The 20,320-nt window shown below is 32.8% G+C and overlaps 1 protein-coding gene across 1 annotated transcript; it reads left to right on the top strand.

Moving 5' to 3' along the window:
- Positions 1-668: 668 nt before the first annotated feature.
- LOC139480950 (zonadhesin-like) lies at positions 669-19,660 on the top strand. Its single transcript, XM_071263941.1, has 8 exons — positions 669-823; positions 5,494-5,664; positions 9,613-9,777; positions 11,521-11,679; positions 11,972-12,112; positions 13,269-13,414; positions 15,542-15,623; positions 18,351-19,660. The coding sequence occupies exons 1-8, from the start codon at positions 766-768 to the stop codon at positions 19,448-19,450; spliced, it is 2,022 nt and encodes a 673-aa protein (XP_071120042.1). The 5' UTR covers positions 669-765; the 3' UTR covers positions 19,451-19,660.
- Positions 19,661-20,320: the final 660 nt, after the last annotated feature.

Genomic DNA, 20,320 nt, shown 5'->3' with positions numbered 1-20,320 from the left:
GAAACTCAGCCGATTTTGTCTAGTCGGATTACAATCGTGCCTATGTCGTGGCAGATTCTGCTGTATCGGATCGAATTCCTAACAATGTTCTGTGTATTCGGGACGGTGTCCTGTGGAACGGGAATGATCTGGAGAAGTCCCGACAATAACAGAATACAATACGACTGAGACCAGACAAAGCCGTTTGCAATGCGATAGAGCGGACCGTGATAGGATTACGTTCCGACAGTACCTGATCATCCCGATTATGCCGACAGTTTTCGAACGGATAACTTCCGTCAGCGTCGGTTCATTGTCTTGTCACTATCTGATCTCTGTCGGATTACATTCGGTAGAATCGGGACAAAGTCGTGACAGACTCGGTCGAATTTTACCTGGCGAAAGATACAGATCGAATTTCAATCCACGATTCACAGGATCTTGATCAGACTTTTGACAAATTTTAATCGGGAATGGTCCTGTCAAGGACGGCAGTAAAAATCCTGAATGTGTGACCCCAGCTTAAAAGATTCACTCATTTTGAATAAAAGATTATTATAAACTTTCTTTACTATTTAAGCCTGTTGTGGTGTTGAAAGAGGAAACTACTGCTTGTAACGGATTGTATACAGATAGTATATACATATATCATATAACCAATTAGTACTATAATTCAATATATACTAACATCCTGCCTTCAAGTACTTGTGACTTTTGACTGTGGCGGTTTTAAAGGACTTTTGTGGTCATTATTTGAATGGAAACTTGCAAAATTTATTTAAGAATATGAGGAATATAGTTTTGCAATTTATTTTATCATTTCTAATGTTGGAAACTTTGCAAGGTAAGACATCTGAGTGAAATTTGAATAGAAAAAAACACACAAAAGAAAAAATAATAATTGAAAGTACTCTAAACTTAATTCACATTGTTAATTTGGACTGAGAAAAAACTTTGAACTTTATTCATATTGTCAATTAGGAATGAGAAAATGTTTTGCGAAATCTGTAAACATATTTGACACGTAAAAATTGAAAACGTTTTTTCTGCTCACAGTCTAGTTCAAATTCGGTTTCGCATGAGAGTAAAATGTAACAGAAATCTTCATCATCTAAGGAACCAAGAAAGGCACTGGGTTTTAAGCATAGTAGCTCGCACCATAATTCATCCCGAATGTCGGATAAATAGTCACACGACGAAATTGCGTGAATACACGGGTCGGTGAAAAGTTTACCACATTTATCACATAAAATACTATCACTGTTCGTATTTTGGAGCAAACAACACAGGGATACTATGTAATTTGCCTGTTTACGCAAATACGGAAAGTCTAATGCAACTGTCCATGCAGGATGAGGCTGAAATACTTTATGTATCTTACTGAAAATGTTAAAATCACTATCTATATACGTTGTTGCCATTCCTTAAGTTCATATTCAAAAATAGATCTGTGAACTATTCGCTTCCATATACGCTGAGACGGAAAATGTCCGCTATCCATAAACTTTGCTTTGTTAAATAGTCCGATAAATGGTATTTGTAGAGTTAATCCACAAATACCATTTATCGGACTATTTAACAAAGTTTATGGATAGCGGAAATGTCAAATGTAACACAATTTAAACGGGAAAACTAACGGCATTGATGTACAAAAAAATGAACGAAAAACATATATGTAACACAGCAACAAACGACAACCACTAAATTACAGGCTTCTGACTTGGGACCGGCACATACATAAAGGATACATGCAGGATTCCAACCCTCTCCTAACCTAAGACAGTGTTGTAACAGTACTGATAAAGAACGAACTGTAAAAATCAGTTTATAGATTTTTAACTCATCAGATGGATACAAATAGAAATATATCTAACAAAACACAGAGTGGACGTAGCCGGGTTCTTGTACATCCCAACAACAAAAAAACACTAAGTACAAATTTGACAGTATACTGAGTACTCGCAGTTACTGACAACTAGTTCAAAGTAAAAAACAACCATTTAAAAAATCATGCATCTAAGACTTAATGTATTTGTTCTATGCTTTGCAAGGAAAATTATTAAAAAAAAGGGGGAAAGATCATATAACCTAACAATACCAAACGCTCAAATACATGTATATCAAACAATTATTAACAAATGGAAATCAATGTCATATTCATGGCATAGGCAATTTTTAAAGAAAATGGTAGGTTAAACCTATCAAAACACAAAGAAAACCATCATTTTTTTTTATATATATATTTTGTTTAAATATTATACCGGTTCAGAAGTCAATATGTTCATATTATCAGGGCTGAATTGTGATTAATATAAAAAAAAAAAAAAAAAAAAAAAAAAGAAGACATTATTTATTGTATATTTGGAATATTTGGAATATTTAATGTATTTAAAATTTCTAATCAAAATAAAATCATACGGTTCTAGTCGGAAGTTAGAAACGCCCATGAGATAATGTAATGGAAAACTATTGGGTTGAATAAAGTCATGAAAGTGTTCATTTAGCTTTTTTAATAATTTATCATTTTTAAGAGTGTGCGCATGTATCACATACTACATATATTCCGTATATAGTATTAAAAATATAGCTTTTGACGTTCATTGGCACTAAACCGGTACACATTTTTGTTTGGGGGCAAGCTGAAGCTAGACTCCGGGTGTGGGATTTTATCGCTGTATTGAAGAGCCATCGGTGGAATTTGGCTGTTATCTGCTCTTTGTTTGGTTGTTGTCTCTTTGACACATTCCCCATTTCTATTCTCAATTTTATTATAGGTATCTTTTCTGCATCAGCGGCGTCTACGTTTCTCGACGTTTACAAGACTTATATTCTGATGTGCACTTGTCTTTTTTAATATCCTGAATGCATTGTTACTGGTTGTGATGTAACATGAAAACTCCGGAAACGGAGAATAAGACTATAGTCACATACTTGACATTCTGATTCCATATGTACATGTATTATTATGTTAAAAAGAAATTACAATTAAAAAAAGAAGATGTGGTATGATTGCCAATGAGACAACTGTCCACAAGAGACCAAAATGACACAGACATTAACAACTATAGGTCACCGTACGGCCTTCAACAATGAGCAAAGCCAATACCGCATAGTCAGCTATAAAAGGCCCCGATATGACAATGTAAATCAATTCAAACGAGAAAACTAACGGCCTTATTTATAAAAAAAGATGAACTAAAAACAAATATGTAACACATAAACAAACGACAACCACTGAATTACAGACTCCTGACTTGGGACAGGCACATACATAAATAATGTGGCGGGGTTAAACATGTTAGCGGGATCCCAACCCTCCCCTTAATCTGGGACAGTGGTATAACAGTGTACAACATAAGAACGAACTATAAAAATATAAAAATAGAATATATAAATACACAATAACAACAACAAAAACAAACACAAAAGACTTCAAATGGACATCAATACATGCAAACAATAAGCAATAATCGGTCTACATGTACAGATATTCCACTGTATTTCACTTGAAAACTTGACTTTTCACCATAGTGCGTGGTTATTAAAAGACAGATTTAAACATGAGCAGCTAATTACTATCAGTAATATATTTTATTGAAGTGAAGTCTTTACTTTTCTATGTTGTTTCTTGTGTACTATTATTGGTCTGTTTGTCTTTTTTTATTTTAGCCATGGCGTTGTCAGTTTATTTTTGGATTAATGAGTTTGACTGTTCCTCTGGTATATTTCGCCCCTCTTTTTTTGAAATATATCTGCAAAAGTTGTTATCTATCTGTTACAAAAAAAAATCGAAATGTTCCCCCTGAATTTGTTTCTACCGGTGCTTTTTTTTTATATAAAGTCTTCAAAACTTTGCACGAATTCACAGTATTACAACACTTACATGTTTTTTGAGGTTCTAACAAAATTACAGCCAATTTGTAAAAAAACTATTAATCTATGAACGCCTAAAGATATATCATAACAGCAATTTGACAGATTTTGTCAACTCTTTAGTATTGATCCATGTCAATTTCGTCATATTTTTTTCTCTCTTTCAATTAAAAGTGAAGTGTCAAGGACAACTTTAAAATAAAATAGAATTTTATGCGACTGGAAAGAGATTTAGCTTCAAATGTAGCTATAAAACCAGGTTTAATTCACCATTTATTTTTACATAAATGCCCATACCAGTTGTTAGTTTAAACATATGTATTCGTCATCATTACAAATATATCATCATACAAAATACGTATCAAGAATAGGATTCGGAAACAAGCTGACAGTTGTAATCCATTCGTTTGACGTGTTTGGGCTTTTTAGTGTGCCATTTGCTTAGGAACTTCGGTATTTTTGTTATTTTACTTATAACATAAATAGATATACATATTTGTATGCTTACATAAGTCAAACAACCTATAAAGATATAAAGACAACACATTTAAGTTATTGCGAATTATATTTTATGTATTTTAAGCATGCGTCGGCGTGTTTGATGTCAGCACTTGAGTCACTTATCGTATCTCAAATGTTAACAAGTTAAAGAAGCTACATATTATATTTCATTGTAAGCCTATTAACTATGTATTATATATTAGTAGTACTTAAAATGTACAATAATTTTACAAGAGTGTTTAAATTTCTAGTTAAGGAAACATTAATTCCTAACATTAAGTATTTGTCTAGATTTATAGTACGTGGATTCCTTTGCATCTTGAATTTCCTAGCATCGAGGTCTTATGTTTCGGCTATGCTGCGTTTTACATACAACCTTTTTTTTTTTTTTTTTTTAAATCAATGGAATAAATAGGGTTGCAGAAACCTAATGATTTTATTTATTGAACGCCTAATTCATTTTCACGTGCCATTAGATACACAACAGTAAAACGGTATCTACAAGGCAATAACTAGCAGTATGTAACTAGTGCAATAAAGAACTTGTTAATGTTAAAAAAAACTTGTTTTTACCTATAATTGCTTACATCAACTTCATTTGAACTTTGTTGGATAGTTGTCTCATTGGCAATCATACCACATCTCCTTAATACTACATTCTGTAACGACTCATTCTCCTGGGAAAAAACATCGACACATTTGCAAGTTGTACTTTTTGACAGAAAAGGATATTAAAATAGCCATAATTTGTTTTATTTAGCAACATGCAAATAATCCACGAAGCTTAAAGGTTTTCTGTAAAACCAACTTCTTAGAATCTCAAAAAAAAAAAGGCATATGCAAATTGTCACCAAAAGTAGGGCCGTATTTGTAAAACCTGTGTATACTACCGCTGTAGAAGTATGAGTGGGGATGTGTTTAATTAATATTTATACGTTGATTCCTATGCAATTTACTGCTTTTTTAAATGCGAATAAATTAAACTAAGCTGGTATTTCATGCTTTTTCTTTGTCTATTGACAGCATATTTGTCGTCTGGGCTATTTCAATGTCAACAGTATGTTTTAATTTGTCCTATTGGACTTAAGTTTTCATATTTGACCATTCTTCTTTTACCAATATTTATATTTTGATTTTCAGTTTTTGGACAAAAATGTGCAACCTTAGAAAATCCAGCACACGGTCGAGTAAGACTGCGAGCAAGAGGCAGAATTGCAAAGTTCAGATGCTATCGTAAATACAAGTTATTTGGAAAAAAAATTATCATCTGCTCAGGCGACAAATGGAGTCTCCCACCACCTATATGTATACGTAAGTATGTTAAATATGTCCGAAACAAACTCAGATCTTTCCCGAACCTCCTTTACGATACAGTTACAGGGGAGGTTATGACGTTGCTAATGTGAAATGTTATTTTCGGGACGTCGAACTATGACTTATCGGGAAAGGATGCAGTTCTCGACTGATTTTTAACATTCAAACTTATTCAACTTGAAAATGAGTTCATGGACCCCTCTTTTTTTAAATGTCATAAGGTTTGATAACGTAAGAAGATTATGTGTGCCAATTTTCATGAAAACACCAATAGCGCAATTTTTTTTAAATTTGATAAATATACAGCAAAAAATGATGTTTTTTCTACATTCATGAACATTTGATACATATGAGTTATTTGAAAAAACAAAATGCACAAATTTAAATGATTATTAATAAAACAGAATTTTCAAAAAATTTAACAAAAAACAGATTTCTTTTTTTCAAAACAAGATACAAAAGAGATAAGTATTGCTGTTGAAAGGAAAAATACGTCCACTAATTCGAATTTTGAGCAAATATAAAAAATTTCGACCTCATTTTACTCAAAAAGTAGCACATGAAGGTATATTTTTTATTACATATTTGATTTAATCAGGCAAAACATAGCCTATATGCAATTTGTCAGCAAAATTTCAATATGGGATCAAAACTGTATCGTATGCCCTTAATAGCTTTCAGGCAGCAAGGAAAGTCTGACAAATCTGCTTGTACAGAATGAAGTGTCTGACACCGGTTTGGCTTCTTGTGAGTGCTGTTTGTGTGTTGACACACGCTGTACTTAATCAGCATAATCGTATGATTCCCAAATGCAACCCAGACAAACTACAAGCTAATTTGAAACTTATTCTGCAAAATTGCGGAGGTCATGTCCTTCGAAAAGAATAATAATGATATACACTGCTGTAACTAGTTATATTATACAAAACGCTAACTTTGTGGGCAATGTCAAAGTCATAAATAATTTGACAGTGAAAGAGACGGAATTGACAACATATCTTATATTGATTTTAGCGTACTAAGCAAATTCATAGTTCACAATACTCTACCAAACCTTAAAAACGAGAGAATAAAACACTATTTAAGGTGAAATGCACTATTATATCTTCACACGAGAATCCATCTTACACTAACTAAGCAACGGTTTTACCAGGTTTAATTCATATCAACTTGTAAAACATTTTAAAACAAAAATGGTAAAATCATTTCAGGATAATCACATATACATGAAGTCAGGTGAAATTTCAATGCATGGAATTCCCTGGAAGACTGTGTCCTGTAGGCGATTTTTATTGTAGTTTTCAAAGAAATAAACACACCGAAGCAAGCAATGAAACCCAAAATCAATAGTGTAAAAAAAACCCAGGAAAACCAACGGTCTAATTTATATAAAAACGAGAAATGAGATACACTTATGAACCACAAACGACAACCACTGAACAATAGGTTCCTGTGTACATTGACAGATATTCAACTGTTCTAATTGACAACACATTCACTAAGTTCACCGAAGGCTATAAGGATAGAAAATAATTTTGGCTAACATTTAAGTCAAAACTTCAGACATTACACAATGAACTGTTACATTCATTACACAAGTATCTGTAACATTCATAACATAATGAGCTGTAATATTCATTACACAATGATCTGTAACATTCATTTCACAATGATCTCTAACATTCACTACACAATGAACTGTACCATTTATTACACAATGATCTGTAACATTCATTACACAATGATCTGTAACATTCATTACACAATGATCTGTAACACTCATTACACAATGATTTGTAACTTTCATTCCACAGTGATCTGTAACACTCATTACACAATGATCTGTAACACTCATTACACAATGATCTGTTACATTCATTACACAATGATCTGTAACATTCATTACACAATGAGTTGTAACACTCATTACACAATGATCTGTATTTTTCAGTACACAATTATCTGTATCACTCATTACACAACTATCTGTAGCACTCATTACACAATGACATAGGCGGATCCAGGGGGGCCCTGGGGGGCCCGCCTCCCCCCTTTCGTGGGAAAAATTTGGTTGATTATATAAGGAATCATTGAAGCATGACTGGAGCGGGCCCCCTCTTAGGTCAGTCAGCGGGCCCCCTTAGGAAAAGTTCTGGATCCGCCACTGAATGAGCTGTAACATTCATTACACAGTGATCTGTAACATTCATTACACAATGATCTATACCAATCATTACATAATGATCTGTAACATTCATTACACAATGATCTATACCAATCATTACACAATGATATGTAACTTTCATTACACAATGATTTGTAACATTCATTACACAATGATCTGTAACATTCACTTCACAATGAACTGTAACATTCATTACACAATGAACTGTAACATTCATTAGACAATGACATTCATTACACAATGAATTGTAACATTCATTACACAATGAATTGTAACATTCATTACACAATGAACTGTACCAATCATTACGCACTGAACTGTAACATTCATTACACAATGAAATGTAACACTAATTTCAAAATGATCTGTAACATTTATTACAAAATGATCTGTAACATTCATTACACAATGAACTGTAAGATTCATTACACAATGATCTGTAACACTCATTACACAATGATCTGTAACTTTCATTACACAATGATATGTAACACTCATTACACAATGATCTCTAACATTCACTACACAATGAACTGTACCATTTATTACACAATGATATGTAACATTCATTACACAATGATCTGTAACATTCATTACACAATGATTTGTAACACTCATTACACAATGATCTGTAACTTTCATTACACAATGATCTGTAACACTCATTACACAATGATCTGTAACACTCATTACACAATGATCTGTAACATTCATTACACAATGATCTGTAACATTCATTACACAATGAGTTGTAACACTCATTACACAATGATCTGTAACTTACATTACACAATGATCTGTAACACTCATTACACAACTATCTGTAGCACTCATTACACAATGTATCATGAGCTGTAACATTCATTACACAGTGATCTGTAACATTCATTACACAATGATCTATACCAATCATTACACAATGATATGTGACAGTCATTACACAATGAACTGTGAGATTCATTACACAATGAAATGTAATAGTCATTACACAATAAACTGTAAGATTCATTACACAGTATCTGTAACATTCATTACACAATGATATGTACCAATCATTACACAATGATCTGAAACATTCATTACACAATGATCTGTAACGTTCATTACACATCAAATTCATGGAATAGAAAACAGGATTTCAGTTAGGCAAATTGAACATGTCCGTTGTCATCTGTGAAACAGATATTCTATAAAGGTCAACATACTCTGAATGGTGTCCGTAAAATTTACCACAACTTCGCCACTTGGAACTCTTGGTTTAGTAGTTTCCTTGTAAGAAGCAACCATCTATCACGGAATGCATGATGGTAAATGTAAGCCCTGCACTATCGTATCAACTGTGGACTTAAATTGGGAAGTTTAAATCATTTCTTTTGTCTTAATGTTTTGTTTTCAATCGACCCTCATTGTCAATTTCTAGATACAAGTCAAGATATGAGGTAGGCTTATCTGTATCTGTTGTATCCTTTATTTCAATTTTGATTGGAAAGTTGCGTTTAATATAAACAGATTTACCTAACTGTTTTACAAATTCGATCATTACAGAATATAAACCCTCAATGTCCCACTCCGACGAATTCCGCCAAAGGCAAGACAGAAACCAATAAGACATAAGCATACATGCAATAGCGGAAACTTTGCTTAAGAATAAATACACAAATGAATGAAAGAAAATTTGCTTTAAAAAATATAATCATCTGGAAAAGCAGACGAAATATCATCAATTCAACAAATATTATCAGAAAACTATTTATTTTCAGGAAACGGTTGTGATAAAATTCCATCTTCAGGAAATCTTACAGTCACTACAGATCAAGGCGGTGCTGTATTAGAATTCAAATGTGCACCACCACTTAAATTAACAGGCGAGAAATTGATAACTTGTGATGGAACAACTTGGAGTGCCCCAGTCCCGTCATGTGAATGTAAGTATGTTTAGTGTAAATCATATTTTAATCTTTCCTGCAAAAGTGTTCATTCAAAACAAAACTAAGCCAAACCATGTTTTTCATCAAAAGGGGTTAAGTTTATCATGGGACAGATAAAATGGAAGGTGTACTTGCACAAAAAAAAACCAACAAAAATACTGAACTCCGAGGAAAATTCAAAACGGAAAGTCACTAATCAAATGGCAAAACAAAAGCTCAAACACATCGAATCAATGGATAACAACTTTCATATTACTGATTTGGTACAGGCATTTTCTTATGTAGAAAATGGTGGATTTAACCTGGTTTTATAGCTAGCTAAACCTCTCACTCAAATTTCCCTTCACTTGCTATAGAAATAAACGATATCAAGGACATAGTTTTTATTGTTCTTTCTTTCCTTGGCAGTAGTTGAAAGACTGCAATGATAGATTTCATTGCCTTTACCCTAAACCAACTGTTCACTGAGGGGTTACTTTTTGGCATTGATCAACATACAGGCATAGACAACTGTATTATAATTCGGCATAGTATAACAATTAAAAATAAGTTCTGATAAGTTTTTATCCGAATAAAGAAATAAAAAAACCCATATACAAACCAAATAAACCAAGGGAACATGCACAAATACAATAAGACAAATTAATTGAGCCATGCAACAAAACAAATTTTAGATTTCAAAAAAGCTTTTGTAAGAATTTTAATTTAAGTTTTATAGATAGAACTGTTTGACAATTATAATTAGCAGCTCGTTTAGCAAGCGCAACCATGGGTCGCCCGAAAGAATGTCAGTAGAGATTCGTTTTATAAGTCGGTACCTATTAAAACATTTCAACCCGCTGCATTTGTTTGCACCTATCCTAAGTCAGAAACTTGATGTTCAGTAGTTTTCGTTTGTTGGCGTGGTTCATAAGTGAATCTCGTTACTCGTTTTTCTTTATATAGATTAGACCGTTGTGTTCCCCGTTTGATTTGTTTTACTCTAGTCATTTTGGGCCCTCTATAGCTTGTTGTTAGGTGTGAGCCAAGGCTCCGTGTGGAAAACCGTACTTTGATCTAAATGGTTTACTTTTACAACTTGTGACTTAAATGGAGAGTTGTCTCATTGGCACTTATACCACATATTTCTATATCTTGAAAACAAAACTTTACAACAAATGAGATGATGTCAGCTTCCGAATTGTGAACTTTCCATTTCTATGTAGCAACATTCCAGAAGCATTCTCCCAACCTATCGTAAGTTCCTTGATAGAGGGTTGCTGTTCAATAGGAAGCTATTAAATCAAGAGTTTCAAATGGTGAAGTTGAAATCATCCCTTCGTACATTTTACGGACGCCATCACGAGTTGGTTGACCGTTATGAAATATCCATTTCACAGATGATATCGAATATGTTTCTTACGTCGTAACTACAATCCCCTTCCGTTTTCATGAATGTGACCTACCGAATTAGAATTTAACCGGGTTTGTAATATCATGAGCAACACGACGGGTTCCACATGTGGAGCAGGGTCTGTTATATATTGTTTATCTATAAAATATTGTTTACCATGTTGAAATATTGTCTGCTACTGCATACTTGATACATGTATGACGCAATTTTGTATGTTTCCTGATCTTCTTAGTTTTTATTCAAAAAGACATATGCTTTATCATTCTGTATGACACGATGAATATAATTTTTCATATTTTTTTTTTAAGTCAACTTATTAATATTATACAACTTTATTTTGTAAGCAGATGTAGAACCAGGAAATTATTGTGATTTTGAAGATGAAAATATTTGTGGCTGGCAACATGATAAACTAGCCAACTTTGAATGGAAATGGAATTCTGGTACCACACCTACTCGACGAACAGGTCCAAAATATGACCATACCTTGGGTAAAGATGGAAACGGTAGGAAAATTAACATACAATTATGGGAGTTCCCTTCTTTTTTTTTTACAGAAAAAGGTCGGCAAAAGATTAATAAACATTTGAAGGGGGAAAATATGTGTAACTAAACAATGATTTTATAATTAACAATGATTCGCTCTAATGTGTCAAAGAACTATTTCTTTATGCACTAGAAGTAATTTTAAGACAGAAAATATACATATTTCAAAATATAAAGTGATATATTATTTGAATTGATAATTGCTTCGTAAGACAGATACCAGTATGTGAATTGAATTTCTTGTTTTTGCAGGGCATTATATGTTTATGGAATCATCATCTCCTATAAAAAAAGACGACAAAGCAAGACTACTATCTCCGTACTTTCCCGCTACAACAGGTGGTCTGTGTTTTGAGATCTGGTATCATATGTGGGGAGTAGTAGGATACAACCGTAAGCATTTGTCAACAAATTATACAACCATTTCATGAAATACTAGCGTTTCAAATTGATCACATCTCCCATAGCTTGTTGTACTTCATGGGTTTTATTGATACCATATTTTCTTATTGATAAATATAGCTGTTAGGTACAGTAGTCACAGTTACTATACTTCATTATAAAACATTTGTGTCACTGATGAACACGTATATGTTCCAGTTGTTATAAACATAATTCCACCTCTTGTCCTCGGTCACTGAATGTGTAATTAAAACGAGTTTGACGACGGTTGCCACTAGCAAATGAGATCTGGTTACCCCTCCGAGCACATGTTTTAACCCTCAGTTGTTATGTTGTTTTATTCATGTGTAAATCACTCAGCAAATACATTGTACCTGGTATAACATTAAAGATAGTACTAAATATGTACGGGATTTTTACATCTTGGAATATTGTATATATACAGCGAAATGTACTGTTAAACACCACAACACTATCTGTTTAACGTTTTAGTCTTTTTTTTTATTAAAATTCTGTTCTAAATTTCCCTTTTTAGATATTGTTTTCATTCAGGAAAGCTTCTTTACAAAATACAAATCAAGATTTGACCTTCAATCGTTTTAAAAAAACACTGAATGTTTTTTTATTGCACTGTTACCCGTATTAAATAAAAAAAAAAAAAAACAATCAACAATATGTTCATTACATTATAAGGAAAACAAGTTTTTCTTGTTGAAAATAATAATTTGTATTTTAATAAAATTATGTAGATAAATATACTTTTATATAATATAAAAACAATTAGAGTGAGGGAATTTATTTATGCAAATGACCCAACAGATTGTCACGGAATATAAGTTCCTTCATAATAAAAGTTAAAAAAGGAAAATATATTCTGGAATATGATTTCCACAGGAATAAATATTACAGTATATGTTCCTAACGGAATAAATGGTATAGAATATTTGTTCCAACAGGAATAGATATTATGATAATGTTTATCACAAAGTTTCCATTGGAACTTCTGTTAGGCGGAACACATATATGTTGACAACATAACCTTTGTGCAAGAGTTTGAAATGTTTATCAGGATATTTCCTTTAATTTACGTATGATATTACTGATATTCGTAAAAGAAAGAAAGACAATCATATTTTTTGCTAAACAGAAGTTGGAAGATTAAAAATATATATTGGAGAAATTGGACAAACAGATACGTTAGCACAAAAAGCAGAGTTCGACGTTTCTGGGAATCAAGGTGACGAATGGATTAAAGCACAATTTCCAGTCGGAGAACAAAAAAAGTCTTTCAGGGTAATTATGCTTGCAAAAATCAAATTTTCATTCAGAGGCAATTTAAATTGAAAATAAACTTATCTTTATATATTAACTCATTACTATTAGGTGATAAACAGATATCAACTAATTAGAATTCTTAAGTTTTGCTATAGGAATTAGGGAAGATCTTTTTAGAATTCATTCAGCATATGTGCACATTGATTTTTGAAATATGTGTTGAAATTAAGTGCATTTGCTGATTCATTATTTAGCATGGGTCTACTCCACATGCAGTCTATTGTTTCATATTATTCATGGTTACCAAATAATTTAACTTTGGATGTAACGCGTCTTCTGATTGGCTGACGTTATTTTGTTATCAGCCCATAGACATAATTTAGTCATGTGACCGTGACGTCATCAACGTTTTTTCATGGTTTTCTACGGTTTAAAATGGAATTTAGAATTGAATTATAAGAAATGACTGTAATATTTTATCTGTCTATTCGAAATAACATAAAAAATGTTGTGCACACTGTTAAATAACCCACTACGCGTGTTATTCAGTGTGCACCAAATTTTTAATGTTATTTTTTCATAGACAGAAAAAATATTACAGTCATTCCTTAAATAAATTTAAAAAAATGTGTCACGCCCCTATTGTTAAACAATTAGAATTTTCTGTATGTAATCATAAAGCAAATTCTAATTGTTTAACAAGAGGGTCGTCACATAATTCTGCTTATCATTTAGCACGCTGTTTAGTGCTGACTTCGGTACTCGCATAGAGAAAACACCTATAGATCTATATTTCTAGTTTATTTGCCATCGAAGAAAATAAAACGTTTTTCTGGTACTCAAGATAACATTTTTATTACACAAAATTGTAAGTCACACAGCTTGCAGCATAATCCTTAATAAATTTGTTTTATTTATTTTTTTAAGTTTCGTCGTTGACCATTATTTATCAATTACTTTTCACTTAAATAGTCAATATATTTTTTTTCATTTTAAGATCTAGCGTTAAGTCATGAACGTATCATTTAGCACGCTGTTCAGTGCTGCCTTCGGTACTTGCATAGTTAAAAGTTCTCCGTTGACATATTTAGAAATTGTTTTAAAAAAATAAGGTTTAGATTCCCAAACGGCAAAGATAAACAGTTGTGGATTTGGCTATACTTTTTGGGGAACCCTTTGGTCATTTCGCTGCTCATGTATTCCAGTATTTACTCAAACTGGGCATTTTATGTTATCTTATTGATTTGAATATAACTTAAAAAAGTGCTTCATACGCTCCAATATAATGCCATGCTATGTTTTCATTTTTTAGCATAGAACCGTTACTGGTAGAGTACTAGTCTCCGATGGTATCATCATCAAAGTATTTAATGCTCGAGGCTGACATTTATTTACTACACACCATTTTAAAATTCCTCATTTTTAAATATAGATTGATTAAGAATCTATGATTGTAAGTCTGTCAAATTAAGTTGATCAAATGTGCCCAGTCGTTTTAGGTCAATTTGGGCCATATAGGTCTTCAAGTATTCATACAATAAAGGACACAATTTTTGTTTTGAAAACAACAAGAATAGAAAAAAATACCGAACTCCAAGAGGAATTTAAAATGGAAAGTTCTCCATACTAATAGTTGAAACACAGTTTGAACACCATAGATAACTCTCAATACATTTATCCACATACTCGACAGAACATAACATAAACTGTAGGTTGTGCTTTGATATATTGATACCGCGTTGGTACCAAGCGTCATGTTCCCATGGGATCATACTCACACCAAAATTTGAAATATTGCAACTGAAGCGTTTTTCTTGATTTACCTTCATCTGAAACACCCAAAATCGATAATTGGAAAGACTAGGATGTTTACGAACCGGACCAGTTAAAAAGTTTAATCCGAAAAGGACCATTCTTCTTCATCGTAAGTTAAATTTGCAAAGATATAGTAAAGTAAGTACCTTTGACTAATTTGCAATTGCGATGGCATGGTCAGTTTGTTTTAGACTTATGAGTTTGATTGTTCCTTTGATATCTTTAGCCTATCGTTTTCCAGTGTTCGTATATGTTAATAAATTTCCTGTTCATGTAAAGGCATTTTTCATCAGAAACTACTGAACTTTTGTAATTTCTTTGTATTTTCAGTTCATAATTGAAGGAACGAAGTTGAAAAGTTACTTGAGTGATATTTCTGTAGATGATCCTAAACTGTACAACTGTTCGGATGGTAAGGGTTTATATTACATCGATTATCTAACTGTTGATCATTGCAGAGAGATAACAATTTATTACATATACTGAAAATATATCACTCAGTTAAAAACACAAAAATTTCAGCGTATGCATTGATAAGGGACTTTCCGATTTAAATTTTTCCTCGGAGTGATTTATTTTTTAATATTTTATTTTTTCATGATGATGAAGCAAAACGATGAAATATGCTGCAAGGACGAAACATTTCACACAAAATACACGCACAAACTGATTCGAGCATTTGCTTTCTTAGTACTTAAGCCAGGCTATGATTGAAATAATTCCAAACAGCTAAACTTGCTCAAAACACATACTGGTTATTTTATGAAACTTTTCGTTGATCTTACTGACTGATAATTTCCATTCTCAATGGAGTCGAGTGATATAGAATCTAAGGACGCACATGGCATTTGTCAATGAAATTAACAACGTCGTCATAGATAAAATAGCGACAAACAGGTTATCATTGGTCATCTCAACTCAATTGCTTTTCTCACGTACGCCGTATCGGCTCAAGCGAGAAAATCAATATCGTTGAGATGGAAAACGATAATCTATTAATGCTATCACTAACATATTTCACATGAATCGCTCATCAATATGATTTTTCAAAACATCAGGATTTAAGATTTATACTTTAAAGTGATTTTGCTTATAGTACAGACGAAAATGAATACATTTAAATAAAATCTTCATATTAATTACTATAGACTACGACTTGTGCCAATGAAGAAAATTCCAAGATGGCAACCACATACAGTTTTCAAGTATCCGTCACTTTTCAACCTTTATTTTTATATCAATGAAATGATCTGAACTCACCTAATACTTTCCTTTTGCCCTTATCACTAGCCTCAAACATCTTTATACATGTCAAATAAACCATAAAGTGTTCTTATGAATTCTAAGGGTTATATTTGTTCATATGTTCCGAATTGCTGTCTCCATCGTAGTTATATTATGTGCCTGTTTTCTGTTCAAGGTTAATTGAACTCCACATATTCTCAATACTATTAAGGTCTGGACCTCGCGCTGATCATTCCATACCATGAAGTTGATTTTGTGCTATGTATTCTTTCACCGTGTTAACAACTTTGGCTCTATGAACCGGGGCATTGTCATCTTGGTATATGCAATCGTCACCGGGTAAATGGCGAGCAAAAACAGGCTAACCAAAATCATCAAACTCAGACGTGACCCATGGTCAGAATACTAGCAAGAAGGACTTAACTCCTCATCGTGTCGTCTCCAGATTAACACACGATTATCCATTCCAGTTTCCGCCTTCCAATCATCACTATAGATGATCCTTTTCCAATGAACTTCCACAGTTTTGTGCCTGTTCAATTTACACCATGCCAGCCCTTTTTTAACATTTGCAGCACGAATGCTAATGGATTTGTTTACAACAGGCTTTTAAAACCCTTCTTTATACAATTTTCGCCGAACAGTACGCTCATACACTGGTTCTTCCATATATTCATTAAAAACGGTGGTTATTACATGCAATGGGCTTTTTCTATCTGACTTGACAGTGATGCAGAGTTTGTGAGTATCCCGCGGTGTAAGCAAATTTGGCCTTCCCGTTTTCTCGTTGTTTTTTTCATCTCCTTCGTCCCTTAAAACGATGTATAACCCTATAATGCCTTATTTGCCGTGCAATGTCATGTCCTTTTATACCAGCGTTATACAATGCTGCAATGGCATTTTTCTCTGACATTGACAATTCTTTACGTTTTAAGGTCATTCTCAATATTATACAAAATGTTAACGAAGCAGACGATTCTAAACTTTCATTTAAGATTTCTTTAACAAAAAAGAGAGACAACTCCAACTTAATTACCGAGAAAACCCTTTTTGAAATTATCACTTCAATTGACATGACGACGTTAAATTATTTTCACTTTTGGCACGGTGTTGAAACAAAAAATGGTTCCTTTCGCGTCTAAGTACTTACTGTAATACTAAGCATTGTACTGTTATAATTTTTAATATTTTTTTTTTGTACATTGATTCATATCAAAAATGAGAAATCTTTTTAAAACTATTATCATATTTTTTAAATAAAATACTGTATACGATACATAAATTAAAGGTCACAAACTACATTAAAAACAAAATGATAGCGGAGGCGTCAGAAGGATCGATAATGTCTGTTTCACTAGTCGCATCATTCAAAAAAGTAAAATAAGTACCGAGCTACAAGGGAAATTCAAAACGGAAAGTCTCTTATTAAATGGCAAAATCAAAAGCTCACACACATCTCACGAATGAAAAAACAACTGTCATTATTTGATTTGGTACATGCATTTCTTATGTAGAAAATGGCGGTTTAGGAATGATCTCTTCTTTAAGAAATTACTAGAATTACATCACAAATGCATTTGATTTCTATCACAAATAAACATAATGTAATGTAAAAAAAATTTGAAATAACAAGCTTGCTGTTCAGGAGAATGGATATTCACTTTTACTATGAGAGGCAAAACACACTTTGAAAAATGAAAAAATAAAAATTTCAACACAGAGTACAAACGTGAACCTATTCAATTGCATAGAACACTAGAGGTGAACTCATGTGAACCAGAGGGCTTACAAAAAAATCCTGCTTCTTAAGGAATCATTGTTTTGTTCGTGAGCCATTCAATGTATTCGGTATGTGGATAGTCTAAAAAGCAATTTAAAGATACTTTTATTGTAGATTTTGAGGATTCTACAATAAGTTATCAAGAAACAACTGCAGCTGAGACCACAGAAGCCATTGTACAAACAACAGCTCCGTTAATCAGAACGACACCACATCAAGAAAGCATGACAACTCAACCAGTAACAACAACAGACGAATTTATAGATTTGTCTACACATGTGTTTTCTAGTAGTTCTGTTATACAGAATACCGACAGTTCAACTGAACTCAAAACAAAAGCAATAAAAGTATCACCATTAACTACTACAACCATGCTACCAACTACTTCCACAGTAGTAGAAACAACGATCAAAAATCATATAACAACTTCACCAGTTAAACAATCAAAAACTGTCATGACTTCTGAACCGATGACATCAAAAAAAGTAATAACAAAGCCACGTACGACTATCGCGAAAACAATTGCAACAATCAAGCAAACAAGGCCAACCACAAGGGAAACTACTGTTTCTTCAACATCTGCCTTTACGACGAAAGAAACTACAACTACTATTACAACAAGTACGAGAAGAAAAACAAAAATAACTCCGAAACCTACAACAGTGACTACTTCAACAACACGGAAACCCGAAACGACTTTTGTTGTAACTACGATAAAACCTACAACAACTACAACGAAGGCATTACCAACAACAACTAAAAGGACTAAACCAACAAATAAAAAGACTAAACAATCAACAGTAAAAACATCAACTACAGCTATTTTGTCAACTACGACAGCGAAACAAACGACGAATATTCCTGTTTTAAAAACGACGAAACACGTATATATATCATCAAAAAGTGTGTCAACTGAGTTAACTACACAAGAAGTGGTATCTTCGGACAAGAAATTAGATATTTATTCTAAAAATACTACAGCCTCGTCAGTATCAAATTTGACTACAACACAAGGTTCTGTTGATATAGTTGAACCACCTAAGAGGTCAGACAATACTCCTATAAAGCCTCTTATGATAGGTATAGGAGTAGGTATAGCAATTGGATTAATAATAGTGATCGGTGTCATTTATACATATCTTAAAAAACGACGGAAAGACGATATTTTTGAAGATGAAATGGAACCTATTGCTAAAAATGCTGTATATGACTGAATCAAAATACAATTGTGGTGAAGCGATATTAAATTTGTTTTGCAACATTGAACAGTTGACAATTATCCTTTTTCTGCTGCATCAGAAACTGTGCCTCTTCCTAAACTGTTATAAATGAGTAGATTATATCCCCAAACTCATAATCTTTAGTTTGCTTGACAAAATCAATACTGGTACTAGAAACACCAACGTGCAAACCCAAATCCCTGCCGTGAATTTATCTATAGCCCTGCCTATGATATTTACCTTGGGTAATAGTCTTCCAGTGTTATAATCACCTTAATATGAATAATTAGTTTTAATGAAATAGATGTTTGGAGGTTTGTGATATTATATGTTGTATATAAACTCTCCATGAATTGACCAACAATTGGATATGCAGATGTTTGACGCAAAACAGCGCAGATAAATATCGATCCAAATAAGCGTGTTGAATGCAATACGTTTTTATATGTAAACGTCTCTATATCATTTTTGAGATTCGAAGTAATACGGAGATTTTTTATTGACTTATTTTGAAGAAGAAACATATGTCAGTATAGCTTGTAGAGAAAACAAAGGAGGGGGCGTTTGAGTGAAAATTGATGCTAACAAAAGATCTTAATTGTACATTACGGCCTCGGTTTATTTGGGTTATTTTGCATGATTACTCCATGTTGAAATGAATCGGTAAGTTTGATGGCCCTTTTGGGGTCGGCTTTCGCCACAGGCACGTGTCTCTGAACACATTACCTGTTTATAATATTAAGTATATGGGTACAAAATATCAGAGACAGGTGCTTGTTAAACATTATTTCCTACAAAATAACAAATTGTAAAACCTTATTTCCTACAAAATAACAAATTGTAAAACCGTATTTCCTACAAAAT

Source organism: Mytilus edulis, chromosome 7, assembly GCF_963676685.1.
Source record: "Mytilus edulis chromosome 7, xbMytEdul2.2, whole genome shotgun sequence".
Classification (NCBI taxonomy): domain Eukaryota; kingdom Metazoa; phylum Mollusca; class Bivalvia; order Mytilida; family Mytilidae; genus Mytilus; species Mytilus edulis.
The sequence above is the reverse complement of the archived record's forward strand: the minus strand, read 5'-3'. Positions and strand labels throughout refer to the sequence as shown.

Bases quoted from the DNA above. Each gene is read 5' to 3' on its own strand.
- LOC139480950 (XM_071263941.1), top strand. From the start codon at position 766: ATGAGGAATATAGTTTTGCAATTTATTTTATCATTTCTAATGTTGGAA. The intron at 5,665-9,612 runs GTAAGTATGTTA...ATTTATTTTCAG, and splicing joins CCCACCACCTATATGTATAC to GAAACGGTTGTGATAAAATT. The intron at 9,778-11,520 runs GTAAGTATGTTT...TTTTGTAAGCAG, and splicing joins CCCAGTCCCGTCATGTGAAT to ATGTAGAACCAGGAAATTAT.